Here is a 16,222-nt window from a genome sequence, read left to right as displayed (position 1 = left end):
GTTAAGAGCGGTAGTCTCGTAATCTGGTGAACCGGGTTCGCTTCCCTGCTCCTCCACATGCAGCTGCTGGGTGACCTTGGGCCAGTCACACTTCTATGAAGTCTCTCAGCCCCACTCACCTCACAGAGTGTTTGTTGTGGGGGAGGAAGGGAAAGGAGAATGTTAGCCGCTTTGAGACTCCTGAAGGGGAGTGAAAGGCGGGATATCAAATCCAAACTCCTCTTCTTCTTACAGTCTACCTCTATTGCAGGGGTGGCTGTCTGTTCGTTATAACTTAGGGTCGGGCATAAATACTTTGCCCCGAAGTCATATCAAAGGATCTTGCCAAAGGGACTTGAACCATAGAGTTTATGCGAGGCTGCAGCCCAAACCCTGTATGTTCTTGTGTTTTGGATGAAGGCACCTTCCCTGTGTCTGCCTTTTAATAAAAGACCAAGAAGTCAACCACATTAAACTGTTTTCAACTGTGCTTTGACTTCTTTTCTGATCAGGCATTCAATGTGGTCTTTGAGAAAGCCATTCAGCGGACTCCTCCAGCAGAAGATGTGAAACACAGAGTGATCAACCTAACTGATGAGATCACCTACTCCGTCTACATGTACACTGCTCGGGGACTTTTTGAGAGAGACAAGCTTATTTTTCTAGCCCAAGTTGCCTTTCAGGTAAGGTGATTTCCTGCTGGCACTGACAAAAGAAGTAACTGGGGTTTTTTTTGTTTCCATGGAGTCAGTCAACATTTCCCTCTTGCCTGGTAATCAGGGTGTAGCTGTGTGGACAGTGGATTATTAGACCCAAAGAGAGAGGGATCAGAAAGGGATGTTGTAAAGCAAGTTGTGGAGAAGCTTCTAAGAAGGACTAGAAGGAGGTAGCTCTTTAGAAAATGAAGAAGAGGAGCTCCAGAGTAGGTCAAACTTCGTTGTTGGCATCTATCTGTCTCAAGAGATAATGGAGTGCTTCTCTGGGGGTCTTACCACTGCATTAGCAGCACCTCCTCAGGTCACAACCCTGGGCTGTGTGAATGGAGCTCCTGTGCTGCCCCCCCAAAATCCCCACCCCTCTCATCCTCACTATTGTGGTCCAAAGGAAAGCAGAGCAATGCGCTTGGCACCAGCTTGGCTGCAGGAGTTGCCAGAAGGAGGCGATACAAGCCACTTTCCAATTGTCTTAGGGACTCCACTCCAGATTGGTTTACAGTTTACTCTTTAGTCGCCTTCTCCTGAAAATATCCCGCAAGGCAGTGGAGGTCCAGGATCAGAGTTTCCCTTCTCCTTAGACGAGCTACCTTCCCAGGTTGATGAGCCCCATCTGCCCCTCACTTCCCTCTGCGATATGTGCAGAAACCACTTTTTTGACCCTTGGTCTTCTCCATACAATCCACCGGAGACCATCTTCACATGAAAGGAAGGCCCTAACTCACCAAGGGTTTGAGACCCATCGGCTCCCCTCACCTTGTTTAGCCAGCCAGTCAAAGCCGTTCCCAGGTTTGGCCACTGTCACAGGTTGACAGCTTTTAGGTGAGAGTTGAGTGCAGAGTGGGAACCACAAGTGGACAAATTACCCCAGAAGGAACACACCGTTTCCCCCTCCAGAGGTACTGCTACTCCCTTAACTCCCTATGCAAACTACATTGGAAGTAACAGCAACAGCAGTCAAGGAGAAAGATTAGGCTGTAGAATCCTATCAGGTAAGTTTAAAAATAGGGATGGTTAGCATCAGCAGGGTCCCCTCCCATACTGAAGGCTGAAGTGATGCTGCTGTCTTGTTTAGGCTTGCTGCTGCTGCTGCTGCTGCTGCTGCTGCTGCTGCTGCTGCTACTGCTGCTGCTGCTGCTGCTTAGTATGCAGTAGTCATCAGACCGGGTTGTCCCTAACCAGAGTGTTCATATGACCTCACAAGACTGCAAAGCCAGATTCGCATTGGGCGTGGTCTCTTCTATCCTTGTCTTTGGCTCCGGCTCCTGCTGTCAGTAAACTCAGAAGGATAAACAAGACCAGCAGCTGTTCCAGGAATTGTTTCTGGAGTAAATAGTCCTCATGCTTCTAATTCCATGCTTTCTCTAGGTCTTGTTGGTGAAGAAAGAAGTGAATCCAGTGGAACTTGACTTTCTTCTGCGCTTTCCCTTTAAAGCTGGGCTGGCATCTCCAGTAGATTTCCTGTTAGGCCAAGGATGGGGTGGAATTAAGGTTTGTTTGAAAATAACTATTTCTAGAATGAAGGCCTTTTTTGGAGCTGAGAGAGACCCATTAGAAAACTCTGGTATCCAGTGGCATGGTCCATGATTGATGGGGACTGAGTCGTAGACGTTTAGCTACCGTCACACCTTTTCGTGTGAGCCATCTAAAGAATTGTGCTAGCAGTTTGAAACTTCTGCTCAGCAGTGAATGCCCATAGCTTGGGAGAGCCTGGCTGTGGAGTGGGGCCTTTTTCCTTCCCTCAGCCTGCCTATAGCCACAGCCTCTTGTTGCGTGTACATGAATAGAGCAATCACGCTCTACAAACAAGTTGCATTTCATTTCCTGCAGGAAAGCAAGATGAGAAATGAGGCCACCTTTTCATCCATGTCTAAGATGACCTGGAAATGGCTGTTGAGCCCTTCCTGCAGTTGCTTGGCATCCAAAAAACTGTTCCTTTGGAATGGCCAATGGTGGCTGTGGTATCGCAGGGATTACAACATGGATTGTGAAGCAGTGCTCTTTAGAGCCTGTTGTGGCTTGTGACATTTTAGCTAAAGTCAAGTTAGGATACCTGGACCTCTTTCTCCTCGTTTCTCTACTGTGGGGAACCTGAGGCCCTCTGAATGTTCTTGGACTGCAGCTTCCATTGGCCATGCTGGCTGGGGTGGGAGCCCAACTACCGGAGGGCCTCTGGTTCTCCATCTCTGCTCTGCTGCAAGCATGACAGCCTGGTGCCTTGGGCACTATATCTGTAGTATCCAATGTGGCCCTCCTCTTGCCATAGGCCTCCTGTTTTCACTTGAACTGGCAGAAGGTAATCTGTTAACAGTTCAGGCGGTTGTGAACAGAGTACAGTGGTACCTTGGTTCTCAAACTTAATCCGTTCCGGAAGTCCATTTAACTCCTGAAACCATTTGAAAACCAAGATGCAGCTTCCGATTGGCTGCAGGAGCTTCTTGCACTCAAGCAGAAGCTGCATTGGATGTTCGGCTTCCAAAAAACGTTCACAAACCGGAGCACTTCTGAGTTTTTGGCATTTGGGAGCTGAATTGTTTGACAGCTAAGCCATCCAATAACCAAGGTACTACTGTTTGACGTGTGTGGTGTCAGAAAGGGATTGTGCTACTTAACATGAGTTATTGCTCTCAGGTGCATTTATTAAAGCCACTGGTGTAACTAGGAGGAAAGAAAGCAAGGGCTTATCAGCCCCGTGTTCTCTGTTAACTGTGCTCTCAGGTGCTGTCTGATATGGATGAGTTCAAAAACTTGGACAGTGACATTGAAGGTTCTGCTAAGCGGTGGAAAAAGTTTGTGGAATCTGAGACCCCTGAGAAGGAAGTATTTCCAAAGGAGTGGAAGAACAAGACAGCCCTGCAAAAGCTGTGCATGATGCGATGTATGAGGCCAGACCGCATGACCTACGCAGTCAAGTATGTGCTGCACACTTGGGACTGCTGTACAGGGAACGGCCATTTGGGACATAGCACTTTCTGAAAAACTCACACAAAAACTTTGTATGGCTAGAGGGCAAAAAACCCCGCTTTTACGGCATGGCTGTTCAGCACATGGACAAAGCCGACAGGAGAAGCTGTGCCACATTTCATGATACATGGTTCTAGTAACATTTCCCTTCATATTGTTATTCGCACCTTTCATTTTCTGGCTCCACTTCAGTCCTTGTACAAACTTCATTCTTGTTCTTTACATGTGAACTATGCTGCAGGGTTGAGAATGGGGAATGTTCAGTTTGTATCTCTCCCCCCTCCCCAATAATTTTTTAAAAAGAAACTAATCACACAACCCATAGGTTTAAGGGCCAAAATGTTCACCAGAGCCAATTCAATCCCCTGTATGTTTTTTTATTTCCCTCAGGAACTTCGTGGAGGAGAAAATGGGGAGTAAATTTGTTGAAGGCCGAAGTGTTGAATTTTCCAAATCCTATGAAGAGAGCAGCCAGTCAACACCCATATTCTTCATTCTCTCTCCGGGAGTTGATCCCCTGAAGGATGTTGAAGCCTTAGGTGAGTTGGGAGAGCCTTTCCAGTAAGTGTGCCCTATCACAGCGCACACAGCAAAAGCTTTAAAAGAAGAACAGACATTAAAAAAATTCCACTCAATTTTAATAACTCTCTTAGGTCAAAAGCTTGGCTTCACCATAGACAATGGGAAAATCCACAATGTGTCTCTAGGACAAGGACAGGAAGTTGTGGCAGAAAATGCTCTGGATGTGGCTGCGGTAGAAGGACACTGGGTCATTCTTCAGGTATTTCAATTCCAACAACTTTTCCTGCCGATTACTTCTTACACTGTACTTCTAGCGTACTTCTTACACTAGACAGCTTTGTCTAGTGTACTTCACTGCTTTCATGCCTCCCTAGCACTCATGATTTAAGTAAATTATCTGACAGCAAATGAAAATAGCTTTTAATAATAATTTCTGGAACTGCAAACTCTCTGTAATCCAGTCCATAAATAATCCAGTGTAAAAAAAAAAATCCCTGGCATATGCCGGATGTCCATTGATAGGATTAGACATATACTGGGCTGTTGGAACAATGCTGGCACTGCCCAAAGGTATCTAGGTGCCGGCATGAAGAAATTGCAAGCAGCTGTGGGCAGATGATCCTGTTGCAGCCTTTGTGTGGAAACACAGCTTCAGAGAAGTCTGTACCTTGCAAGCAGACCCTTTCTCTTTCCTCCGCTGAAGTATTTGAGAAGGTAGGGGCATTCTCAGTGTGAAGGCTGCAGTGGAGCCTCCCTCCCCCATTCCATTCCACCCCCAAACTGGTGCCCAGTTGATATTATTGCCTTAGATGCTAAGGACCATATGTCTATTGCTTATGCTAAAAAAGATCCAGGCCTTGAGGGGAAATTGAGTAGAGTGAGGTCAAGAATTTTGCTGATGCCCAGACAATTTGTCACTCTTCCAGGTCCCTCCAACTTGAGACTGGTGTTGCATGTGTAAGGAAGGAGTACTTATACTAGGGGACATGTACATGGCACAGACTCCCTCAGGAGGCCATGGACTCGCCTTCCTTGGAGGTTTTTAAGCAGAGGTTGGATGGCCATCTTTCATGGATGCTTTAATTGAGATTCTCGATTCCAACTCTGCAATTATGTGATTCTATAAAATGAGTGCAGGTGTCTTGATGCCTAAAAAGTCGATGAAACAGCAGATAATGTATATCCATTCTAGAACATGACATGAATGAGGGCAGGATGCTGAGCATTTTGTCTTCCTGAAGTTCTAGGATGGAACCATTTATATTAATGTACTATGGCTAGGTGATGTCAGTTCCTTGGGATGGGGAGGGTGGAGACAGTTTAGAATAGCATTCCATTCACATTACAGGACTTCTGGTTGCCACTAAAGGCGGCCCTGGAGGGAGATGCAGTCCATCCTCAATGGCAGCAACTAACATGTGCCTTATATACCCTACAGAACATCCATCTGGTAGCCAAGTGGCTGGGAACACTGGATAAAAAGGTTGAACGATATAGCATAGGGAGCCATGACGATTACAGAGTATACATGAGCGCTGAGCCTGCTCCCTCTCCAGATTCCCATATTATCCCTCAGGGACTCCTGGAAAATGCCATTAAAATCACCAATGAGCCTCCAACAGGCATGCATGCCAACTTACACAAAGCCTTGGATCTTTTTACTCAGGTAAGCAGGACCTGCTGTTCCATTTGTTTGGACTCTGTATTCAGCCACAATCCAAGATTAGCACTGAAGTTGATTTTTCCTGTCTTTCGGGCAATGCAAACAGTGCTTTCGATAAGAAAAGAACCTCTTCCTCCCACTTTGGGATGGCTTCTCATTTCTGTTGTTTGACTTCCAACAGCCGGAGATACTTTGTGCAAAAGTACAGCCCTTTTTTTTTCTTTTTCTCCTTTAGGATACCCTAGAAATGTGCACCAAAGAAATTGAATTCAAGTGCATTCTTTTTGCCCTCTGCTATTTCCATGCAGTGGTGGCAGAACGGCGGAAATTTGGAGCTCAAGGATGGAATAGGTCTTACCCATTTAACAATGGAGATCTCACTATTTCCATCAATGTACTGTATAACTATCTGGAAGCCAATGTGAAGGTAAAGATTTGGTAACTTGTGAGTTGCATAGAAGAGAAACTGTGTAAGTAGTAGTCAGTGGTCCCTTGTTTTCCAAGGGTCTGATCAAAGCACTGCCTGCTTTGGGAAATGGAGAATTGCTATTTGAATTTACTATTATTTAATTAGGAAAAAGGTGTACTGCAGGATCTTGGTGCAGAGAAGCATTGAACCGAAAAGCTTGTGTTTTGTGGGCAGGGTATTCTCATTTTTTTTGGCATCTGTGCACCTGGAGACTTTGTCACCGTGAGTTCTGCTTCCAGGGCAGAATGCACTTTTCAACTTGGGACAGCAATAATTTGAGGAGCTACAGACTGTTCTGAATGGAGCTCCTACATCTGGAAACTCACAAACTCTACCTGTTACAATAACACCTAGCATGTAACACATGCTACATGAATAGAATGAAGACCATTTTATTAGCCCACTCAAACTCTATTGCAGAATGCGAAGATCAAATAGGACCTCCTCAGTTCCAAAGTATTCTTCTGCCTTCACAGGCCATGATGGGAAAAGCAATTCAGCATTCCCCCAGGATTGTCCCCTGCTGGCTAACCAGCACTTGTCTGTGCTTTAAATCATTTTGTCTCATTTCCCAAGATTTTTCACTGTACTTATGGGACCAAATGTGCCCCTTAATAGACTAGTGATGAAAGCATGTTTTCTGAAAAGAACTTTGGTTGCGGCAAAAAGCCCAAATACCTTTATATACGTGAGTAGAATGTTGGTGGTGTTCCCCCAAATTTTGCTTTCTTCCCCTCCGTGGGATCTTTTCCTAGGTTCCCTGGGACGACCTGCGGTATCTCTTTGGGGAGATCATGTATGGGGGACACATCACCGATGACTGGGACCGCAGATTATGCCGGACTTACCTGGGTGAATACATCCGTATGGAGATGCTGGAGGGAGAAATGCTGCTAGCACCAGGTTTCCTGATACCACCTAACTCCGATTATAAGGTGAGAGAGGGAGGGGTGGGGAGTTGCTCCAACAACACACTATGCTGACAATCCTTCATCTGGGGAAGTAAATGGTAGCCATAGGTGCAAATGCTATTTGCCACAAAAGAAACAATAGCAAGGTCTAGAGAGAAAGGACAGCAACTACAGAAATAGTTTTACACCTCAGCACAGGGAACTTGGCAAAATATTTCAGAGGACCATGAGAAACAGCATTATACTTGTGGACAAGTTGGATAAAAGTCCCAGGGGAAACAGCCAGATCAACCGGCAAGACAGTGCTTGTTATGAGCATATAGTTTACTGGAAGCTTAATTTGAACATAAGGCTGGCGTAGGCGTTAAGCAGCCACTAACATCTTATAGCATCCAAGTTTCTGCAAATTACATTTTGTAGGGATATCATGAATATATTGATGAAAATCTTCCACCCGAGAGCCCTTATCTGTACGGGCTTCATCCTAATGCAGAGATTGGGTTCCTCACTGTCACCTCTGAGAAACTTTTCCGCACCGTGCTGGAAATGCAACCCAAAGAGTCAGATGCCGGAGGCGGAACTGGTGTGTCCCGAGAGGAAAAGGTAGGAAAACCTTCCAGTTTGCTTTGACCATGGCTCTCAGGGTCCTGATAATGGTTTGGGGTTCCTATTTGAATGTTTCTAATAGGTTTGGGCGATTCATTGAGGGGCCGACAGTTATGGCGCTTTCACTCGGCGGTTTATTGCTAGTGAAACTGCTGCCTCTCATGAGTCCCTCTGCTACCAGTGCAGCGAGGGAGAAACAAGCTGCAGCTGGAGGCAGAGGGACTCAGAGCCGTGGCAGTTTCAGCAACCGCCATCACAGTCTACCCCTCATGCCAGCGCAGAGAGAGAATCAAGCTGCATTGGCCAGGCACCTATACAGCTTGTTCCTCCCTCCTTTAAGCTGCTTGGCTGAGGAGCGAGCAACTGCCCTCGCCTCAGCCAAGCAGTTTTACAGAGCCCCCAACCCGCCACCAGTTGGTACGAGCCAGTGGCGGGGTGGGGGCTCCATTGAACTGCTCCCGCTCTCCAGCTGAGGAAGCCCTGATCCTTCTCCTGCTTGCACATGAGCAGGAGGAACCAGGCTCCTTCAGCTGGGGGGGGGGGGGGTTGCGTTCCTCAGCTGAGCAGCCCTGATCCTTCTCCTGCTAGCATGCAAGCCAGAGGAGGATTTGAGCTGCCTCCACTGGGGAGTGGGAGGCTTTGCACTCCCTGGCTGGGGTGTGCAAATAAGATCCTGTCCCTCTGGCATGTGGATGTGCCGGATGGACGGGGGTCCTGCTCAGCCGGGGGGGGGGCAGAGCCTTGGCGCTCCTTGGCTGAAAGGGCCATGCCAGCAAGGCGCTTCCTCTGTCTTTGAGCAAGCGGTCTCTTTCTCCTAGGAAAAGGAAGCCCCAACCCTTGCCTGCAAAGATGAAGGAGCCTGGCAGGCTCCGTTGCAGGGCTCCCTCCATCTTTGACAGCAAGGCTGGGGTGGAGAGCAAGCAGCCTCTTTCTCCTTGCATGCCCCCCACCCCTTGCTGGCGAAGGGAACCTTGCAAACCGAGCCTGTTGGGCTTCATTGCAAGGCTCCCTCATTCTTGGGGAGTGGAGGGCGGAAGCCTTTGCGCGCCCCAACCGAGCAGTGGACTGTATTGGCCCCGACCTGCAAGGCGCTGGGGTGAAAGCACCTCAGCTCCCAAGTTGTGAGAGCTGAGTTTCACCTGGGACCTTGCAGGCTGGGGCCAATGCAGCTCCTTTCAGCATCATGGTATATCACCAAACCATGATGTTTGGCTGGTGATATATCACAATGTTGAAAACCTAATTATCACCCAACCCTAATTTCTAATCAGCAACAGGTTTTAGGGTTGCTGCTACCTGTTCTGCCCCTTCTACTGTCAGTCCTTTTTCAGTTGCATTGATATTTCTTCAGGCCCCAGGAAATGTGGGAAATGCTCTGGTCTGCCCACCTTGCTGGGGCAGGTATTTTAGTCTAGTACTTTGCTTACCCTCTGGAGCATTTGAAATGATGCTGCATATAACGAAACATTTATTTGGCCTTCTGTGTAACAGGTAAAAGCTGTGCTAGACGAGATCATGGATCGGCTTCCAGAGCCCTTCAATATGGTGGAGATCATGGCAAAGGCAGCTGAGAAGACCCCATATGTAGTAGTTGCCTTCCAGGAATGTGAACGAATGAACATCCTTACCAGTGAAATTAGACGTTCTCTGAAAGAATTAAACTTGGGGTTGAAGGTAGGTGCATATTGTATGCTATTGCTAGAAGTACACCAGAAAAAACAACAACATTTGACCTGGTTCATTCAGCATACTTGACACATGACCTGGCATAGGAAAATTAAAGTGGAGCGTGCTTTCTCAGTAACAGGAAATGCCTGAACATCGAGACTTTTCATCTTTCCTGCTACTGCATTTAAAGAGCACTTTAAACTAGAAGATAATGATACTCTTTTTCCAATCAGAACAGTACATATTCAGTAGTTTGTATACACAAGCACATGAAAATTAAGGGAGATAGAGCCAAGATGCTTGTCTTGGGAATCTTCCCTCTATGTTCACTGGCTGGTCGCTGACTTCAGCACAGATGGTGTTCCCTGCCCAGTGGACTTTTCCTTCACTGCCCTTCACTACCTTCAAGTTTTGCCAATAGCTCAACCTTCCAACATGTCTTCCACAATACAATTCTATGGCAAGGCTGGGGTGAGGTGGGGTGGATAAAGAGAAAAATATCCTCCTTGCAGGCTTCATTGTGTTGCTTCCTCCTTTATAACAAAACAAGACATTTAGAAGGGTGTGCTCTGGCCCAGGAGACAGGGAGGCATTAGCTCAATGCACTTGCTCCCCAAACTCCCCAGGGTGAAATAAGGCTGCTGGACATTAAGGGAGCCACATACGACAACTCACAGAAATGATGTATGTGTTGGAACCACAAACCAATAAGGGCTTGTCCAGCAGAGAACTAAAAATAATTTACTAAGGGTCAAAAAAGTGTGTGTGTGTGTGTGTGTGTGTGTGTGTGTGTTTTGCTGTTTTTAATCATTGATATCAGTTACACAACTGCTTGGCATTAGCGCTGGCACCCATAATTATAGCACTAGCTGGAGGAGTGTATCTCATTTTCTCAGCAATGCAATTGCTGGGAAATTTAAATTGCCACAACATCAGCAGTACCATGAGGGAAAATGCCTGGAAACACCACCACAAGCGAGGAACGACGGTACATTGTTTGCATAACATATAATCTTGAAAGTGCTGTAATTAATGCCAAAGCATTCACATAACCAGAACCTTAGATCAACAGGGATGCCGTTTTTGTAAAACTACACTAAGAATTCTTCAAATGGTCTGCATAGCCACAAAAAGCTGTGCTGAGCTGATGGAGGAATCCAATTAAAAGCTTTTGTTTTGTTTTCCCCACAGGGAGAATTGACAATCACAACAGACATGGAAGATCTATCAAATGCTCTTTACTATGACAATGTTCCTGATTCCTGGACAAACCGGGCTTATCCATCTTTGCTCAGCTTGGGAGCTTGGTATGCTGACCTACTGCTCCGCATCAGGGTGAGGTTTCCTTTGTTAAAGCTCTCCAAAAACAAGTTCTTAGCTGTCCTGGCAGTGCAACAACCAGGACAGCTAAGAACTTGCACTTATGCATCATCTTTTAATTAAGCAACACTCAGTTATTTGCTTTTGCATTGTTTTTTCCCATTTTACCTTCTATATATATATCCTTAATAAAATAACAAGAATACTTTACAGCTGTAGTTGTATGCAATTCTACTAGGTAAAAGTCTTGATCATCTGTTTAGGATGACAGACATGTGTAGGCTTTTCAGAATCTTTATGTGAAGATAATGTGCTTATAGGAGGTAGTTTCTGCTAAAGCAGCAATGCAAAAACATGTGACCCTATAAGTGTTGTGGAACTACACCTCCCATGATCCCTGTTCCTTGAGTGTGGTGCCTGGGGCTGATGGGAGATGGACTCTCAAGTGCAACAGAAAACATGGACCTCCTCAACATGCTTAGCTATGTGTAATATTTCCATTTTCAGGAGCTGGAGGCCTGGACAACAGACTTTGCCCTACCCACAACTGTGTGGCTAGCAGGCTTCTTTAATCCTCAGTCTTTCCTCACGGCCATTATGCAGTCTATGGCTAGGAAAAATGAGTGGCCTCTTGACAGAATGTGCCTTTCAGTGGAAGTTACCAAGAAGAACCGGGAGGATATGACAGCTCCCCCTCGAGAAGGCTCCTATGTGCATGGGCTCTTCATGGAAGGTAATCTAGCTTATCATGTAAGACAGAGATGCAGTCATTCAACAGCAGACAAGGCAATTTCTCCTTTGTCCTATTCTACTGTAGGGAAGCTCTCCATTTCATCTGTGCTATTTCTTTGAGAGAGGTGGGGAGGGTGTTTACTATAGTTTCTTGCATTTTTAGAACATTGTGTCCCTGGGTTCTCTCTTTGCCTCCAGGACGTTGAAGCAAGACCACTTTCCCCTGCCCCACCTCTTTCAGGCACAACTCTGAGCTACATAATCATCACAATTTTAAAAAGAAGGGCACCCCATCAATGCTTCAGCTGTACCTTTGTGCTTGGTAACAGCAGAGGATTCTTAATCAATTTTGTGCAGTAAAATATATTATTTGCCATTCCTAAGGATAGAGTTCATTGCTAGATGCCTTCAGCTTGTGCAAATATTATTTCCACACTGTAAACAACTTCCAGGCTGAAATCTGTCTGTTTTGAAAGCACAAATATTTGTCAAGAAAGGATCAAGCAGACAACACTTTGCAGTAGCTGCCTTTATTATCACTTTAGCATGTCAGCAGAGGGCAGCACATGCCTATTTTACTGCCCTTACAGACAAAACTACTTAATTGACCATATTAAAATACTCTGTTTCTAAGTGCGGCTAAGGTTAGGAATGTAATATTGCCCCCGCATATTAAAGGGGGGCTGAAGAAGCCTAACCCTTAGTGCTCAAGTCACTGTAGGTAGGGACGTTTATGTTACCTACAAGGCTGAATGAAGGTGGAAGGAAGAATATAGCTTTCTGGAGCAAAGGAACACTGCCATAGGCTCAGGGCAAAGTTGTGCATTCAGCTCTTTCTAGCTTGTTAATGCTCAGAATGCTTACGTAAATTATGGAGATGACAGCAAAGGCACATTCAAGCCAGAGCAACTACCTGTAGCCATGCTTCTAAAGACAGAAGGTTGGTAGTGTGAGGTTCCCTTCCTTAACGCTTGCTGCAAATGAAGCACCCTCTAGGCTGAAACATCACCACAGTTCTGTCCTCCTGCAGGGGCACGTTGGGATACTCAGACCGGTGTCATCAGTGATGCACGTCTGAAGGAGCTGACCCCCTCGATGCCCGTCATCTTCATCAAAGCCATTCCCGTCGATCGTATGGACACCAAGAACATGTATGAGTGTCCTGTCTATAAGACGCGCATGCGAGGCCCCACCTACGTCTGGACCTTCAACCTGAAGACAAAAGAGAAGCCAGCTAAGTGGATTCTTGCTGGAGTTGCTTTGCTCTTGCAAGTTTAACGCCTGCGTTGAAAGCAAAGCCCTACCCGCCCGCCCCCACTCCATCATGTCACCCCACCACCTTTCCCGAAATAGAAACTAAAAAGACTTGTTTGCAAAGTTTTCAATAAAAAAGCAAAAGTGTGGTTATGCTACTCAGGTTGTTATTGATAAACAGTATTTTTACAATAATATATGCAAGCCTGCAGTTTATGACTAGAAACAAGTCTGTGTACATTTATCTGCACTGGCCAGGATTCCTTTCCCAGTTCACTTTCATTGTGTAGCATTCACTGCAACTGACTAGAAGACTTTTCAGTTCTCATAAGTATGAAAATATATGCTGATTAGTTCAGGTTTTCCCCCCACCTAAGATGTGTTTGCTAATCTCCACCAGCATTAATCCACAAGGAGAAGGGACTCTCTCACCAGTTAGGCATAATAATGCCAAATTTCTGAAAAATGCAAATGTCTTCCTCTGTAACTTATTGAACCCAGGAGGCACCTCTTGATTTGGCCTACTTGGAGCTCTGCAGGAGCAAGCTTAATGCCTGAGGCGCTCCTGGTAGTCACATTAGCACTACTTAAGAATATAAACATTTGTTAGGTTTATATTCTTGATGTGCTCCAGTATCTCCCTTCATTACAATAGCAGTTACCAAAGCCTTAGCCCCCACCTCAATCATTGCCATTTTCTAGATAGTAAGAGGCATCTTACTGCCAAAGAGAACCTGGTCCCAAATAATACATAAGGAACTATTTCCCTTCTACTCTTTTTAGCCCTCATGCAGTTGACCAGCACTGTGTATTTGAAGCCTCAATTTCTCCTCCACACATGCCTGCCTGGCATTTTACTACTTTCCAGTTATTTTATATGCGAGTTTTAGCCTTTCCCCAGAATAAGACAAATTGAGACACATTAATAAGGTCTCGCAGCGTTTTGCAATGACCGTCCAATGCAGGCCCTTGGATAGCAGGCTTATGCTGTGCAGGAAAAACACTGCCTTGGTTCTTACAGAAATCAGCTAGTGCTTGCCAGGGTGGAGGAGGGGAGGGTATAAACAACAATTTACAAAACTCACCCCAAAAGGACCCGCCTATCTTTTTTTTCAGAAGAAGTTCTTAATCAGAGGTGTCACCATCTTCACCCACAGTTGGACATAGCGACTAGACTGCTCAAAGGTTGATGCAGACACCATACTAGACCGCAAATAAAGCTGCTCTTGCTCCTATAGTGGGAAAAAGGAGGGGGAGGTTACTACATGAATTTGAACATCTGCTCCTGGACTGCATTACTGATTGCTTTAATTAGTTTTAATGAAAGTACAGGGCTCCATATACTTTCATTCCTCTGAAGAGAGTACCTCTTATGCAGGCTGACCTGCTTTCTCAAGTTTGGCATCTCAAATGCCAACTGAGTCAAGTAATTGCACATACACAGAGCCCAACCCACATATGTATACAAACACACAAAGGAGGAAAGCATTGCGAGATTTGGCCCTGCAGTTACTTTTTTCCCGTAACAGCCAAACCCTGAGCTATAATCGTCCAAAAGGAAGCTCGACTTTAATCTCCAGAGACCAGACAGTTCATTTCTCTTCAGAAAAAGCTCCGAAGCTGCATTTTAAAATGAATGTGCCGTCAAGGTTTCGCTGTGGTTCCCAGAAATACTAAGCACCTTCAAAGAACAAACAATACAGCTGGCAGGGACAGCAAGTGTCTGTGTGATACAGGACGCATACACCCCATGAGATTTGAAGTAGTGCTTACAGCACAAAGATACTTTATCACCTGTGCTGGCAAGATGGGTTCTTGTACATGCAGAGAGCCCTGACACAATTATAGGACTTCTGCCTGACTCCAAAGTCAACACAGCTCAATCACCTATCCTCAGCCACATTATTAGCCACCTATAACCTTCCCAAGCCCAGCTGAGCAGATCTAGCCCATGCAGATTGCATTCTAATTCTCTCCCCTGCCCCCTCTTATTTCCTGTAAACTAGTTCCCTCTAGGATTTAACAAGGCCTTCTTTAAGTAAATAGATAAAAAGTAAACCTTATTCAATGTGCTTGTGAACAAGGGGGTCCTGTGTTCTTCTCACTCATTAATTCATGTGTTTTGGTCATCTAAAGAGGGCTAGCACAATTGACTTTCTTTACCAACTGGTAATTACGGCGTAGGCAGAGCAAGTGTAGTTAGAAAGGTGATTTGACCAGGGGCTAACTGAAGGTCTGCAGAAGTGCTAGCTGAGCAGCAGAAGTGTGTTCTTAAGAACTGTGCTAATGCTGCTAAGACAATGCGCTGGGAAGTATACAGGGCACAGTCCTGACATGGCGCCTTCACAAAAGGCTTGCAGTCCACATGGGATGGGAAGCAGAGAATGTAAGCAACTCTTATTAAAGGATCAAAAAATGACTACCCACAGACTTCAGAATGCTCTGAATCCACCCCAAAGGCAGAATTCACACAAACTGTAAGAAACTTAGTTGGGTTACTCACAACCACCCCCCTCCAACAAGAGGTACCAATGCTCCACAAAGGATAAGTATAATAGCAACAGTTTGTGTATGCGGCTTACTAGGTTGTCATCTGAATTCTTACCGCATTTCCAATAGCTCCCATTTATTTCAGATTATACATCGGATGTTTATAACCTCCTACAGATGATACAAAATGGAACAATTTTTTAAATGCCCGTTCCATCTTTCAGCACATGGAGAGAAATTGTGGGAGGGGCAAAGTCAAGTTTAATATAGTGCAATAATTCAAAAGAAGGCAGGTGGTGGCATGAACTGCTCTCATCAGTTTCCCCTTCCCTGTGGAAGGAGGAAGTAGTGAGAACAGTTCATGTCACTTCTTGCCTTTCCCAAAGCCTTCCTTGCACAACGTGGAACAAGACCCTACCCCCTCCCTCAAGTCCTCCTTCAAGTCCTCAAGAACTCGAAGAGCTGTGAGGGTGTTTGTTTGTTTGTTTTCACAAGCCACCACTGCTTTTGCCTTCTACAAAAGCAGCATGAGGGGAGAGCAATCTCTCCCCTGAAATCCTCTGGCGTAAGGGAAAACAATTGCTAGAGAGTGAGCCAAGACAGTATTTATGGAGCCCCTGCATTTAAAGGCTGAAATTATACATGGCTTCTATGGCTTGGCTGCTACAAAATCTCAGGCAATGTTCTTTCAAAAACCCAGTCAACACTGAGGCTTTGTGTTGGGGTAGAAAACCTTTTCCCAGGTAGGGTGGGCTTGCATTCCCTTTTGGGCAACCTTCAGTTCATGGTTTTGGGCAACCATGTGACTGTGATGAGTGGGGCCAGAGGCTAAAGTGAAGAGTGCAACAAATGTACAATGGGCTAGTTTCTACATAAACCTCTCTATCTGCCATTCAAACAAGCAAGAGGCATTAGCAGTTTGACAAGGGCT

General features: G+C 45.6%; 2 protein-coding genes across 5 annotated transcripts in view; one reads left to right on the top strand and one right to left on the bottom strand.

Annotated features, from left to right (window-relative positions):
- The window catches only part of DNAH17 (dynein axonemal heavy chain 17), a 96,068-nt gene extending 83,109 nt beyond the window's left edge, over positions 1-12,959 (top strand). For both annotated transcript variants that reach the window (XM_083430247.1, XM_083430248.1), the window contains 13 exons: positions 492-662; positions 2,061-2,183; positions 3,411-3,604; positions 4,047-4,195; positions 4,310-4,437; positions 5,617-5,844; positions 6,077-6,268; positions 7,066-7,245; positions 7,642-7,824; positions 9,319-9,501; positions 10,687-10,830; positions 11,323-11,548; positions 12,578-12,959. In XM_083430247.1, coding sequence (XP_083286373.1) covers positions 492-662; positions 2,061-2,183; positions 3,411-3,604; positions 4,047-4,195; positions 4,310-4,437; positions 5,617-5,844; positions 6,077-6,268; positions 7,066-7,245; positions 7,642-7,824; positions 9,319-9,501; positions 10,687-10,830; positions 11,323-11,548; positions 12,578-12,825 — 2,349 coding nt within the window. In that variant the 3' untranslated portion in view covers positions 12,826-12,959. The remainder of the gene's footprint in view (positions 1-491; positions 663-2,060; positions 2,184-3,410; positions 3,605-4,046; positions 4,196-4,309; positions 4,438-5,616; positions 5,845-6,076; positions 6,269-7,065; positions 7,246-7,641; positions 7,825-9,318; positions 9,502-10,686; positions 10,831-11,322; positions 11,549-12,577) is intronic.
- PGS1 (phosphatidylglycerophosphate synthase 1) overlaps positions 12,062-16,222 on the bottom strand; it is a 122,111-nt gene continuing 117,950 nt past the window's right edge. For 2 of the 3 annotated variants that reach the window (XM_083430285.1, XM_083430283.1), the window contains 2 exons: positions 13,887-14,033; positions 12,062-12,759 (listed from right to left, as the gene is read on the bottom strand). In XM_083430285.1, coding sequence (XP_083286411.1) covers positions 13,914-14,033 — 120 coding nt within the window. In that variant the 3' untranslated portion in view covers positions 12,062-12,759; positions 13,887-13,913. Of the gene's footprint in view, positions 12,760-13,877; positions 14,034-16,222 lie in introns of all 3 variants that reach the window. The other variant, XM_083430284.1, reaches the window with a different exon arrangement.

The sequence above is a fragment of the Podarcis tiliguerta genome (genome assembly GCF_965153285.1).
Source record: "Podarcis tiliguerta genome assembly, chromosome: 2".
Taxonomy (NCBI): domain Eukaryota; kingdom Metazoa; phylum Chordata; class Lepidosauria; order Squamata; family Lacertidae; genus Podarcis; species Podarcis tiliguerta.
This window is presented reverse-complemented; position numbering and strand designations above follow the sequence as displayed.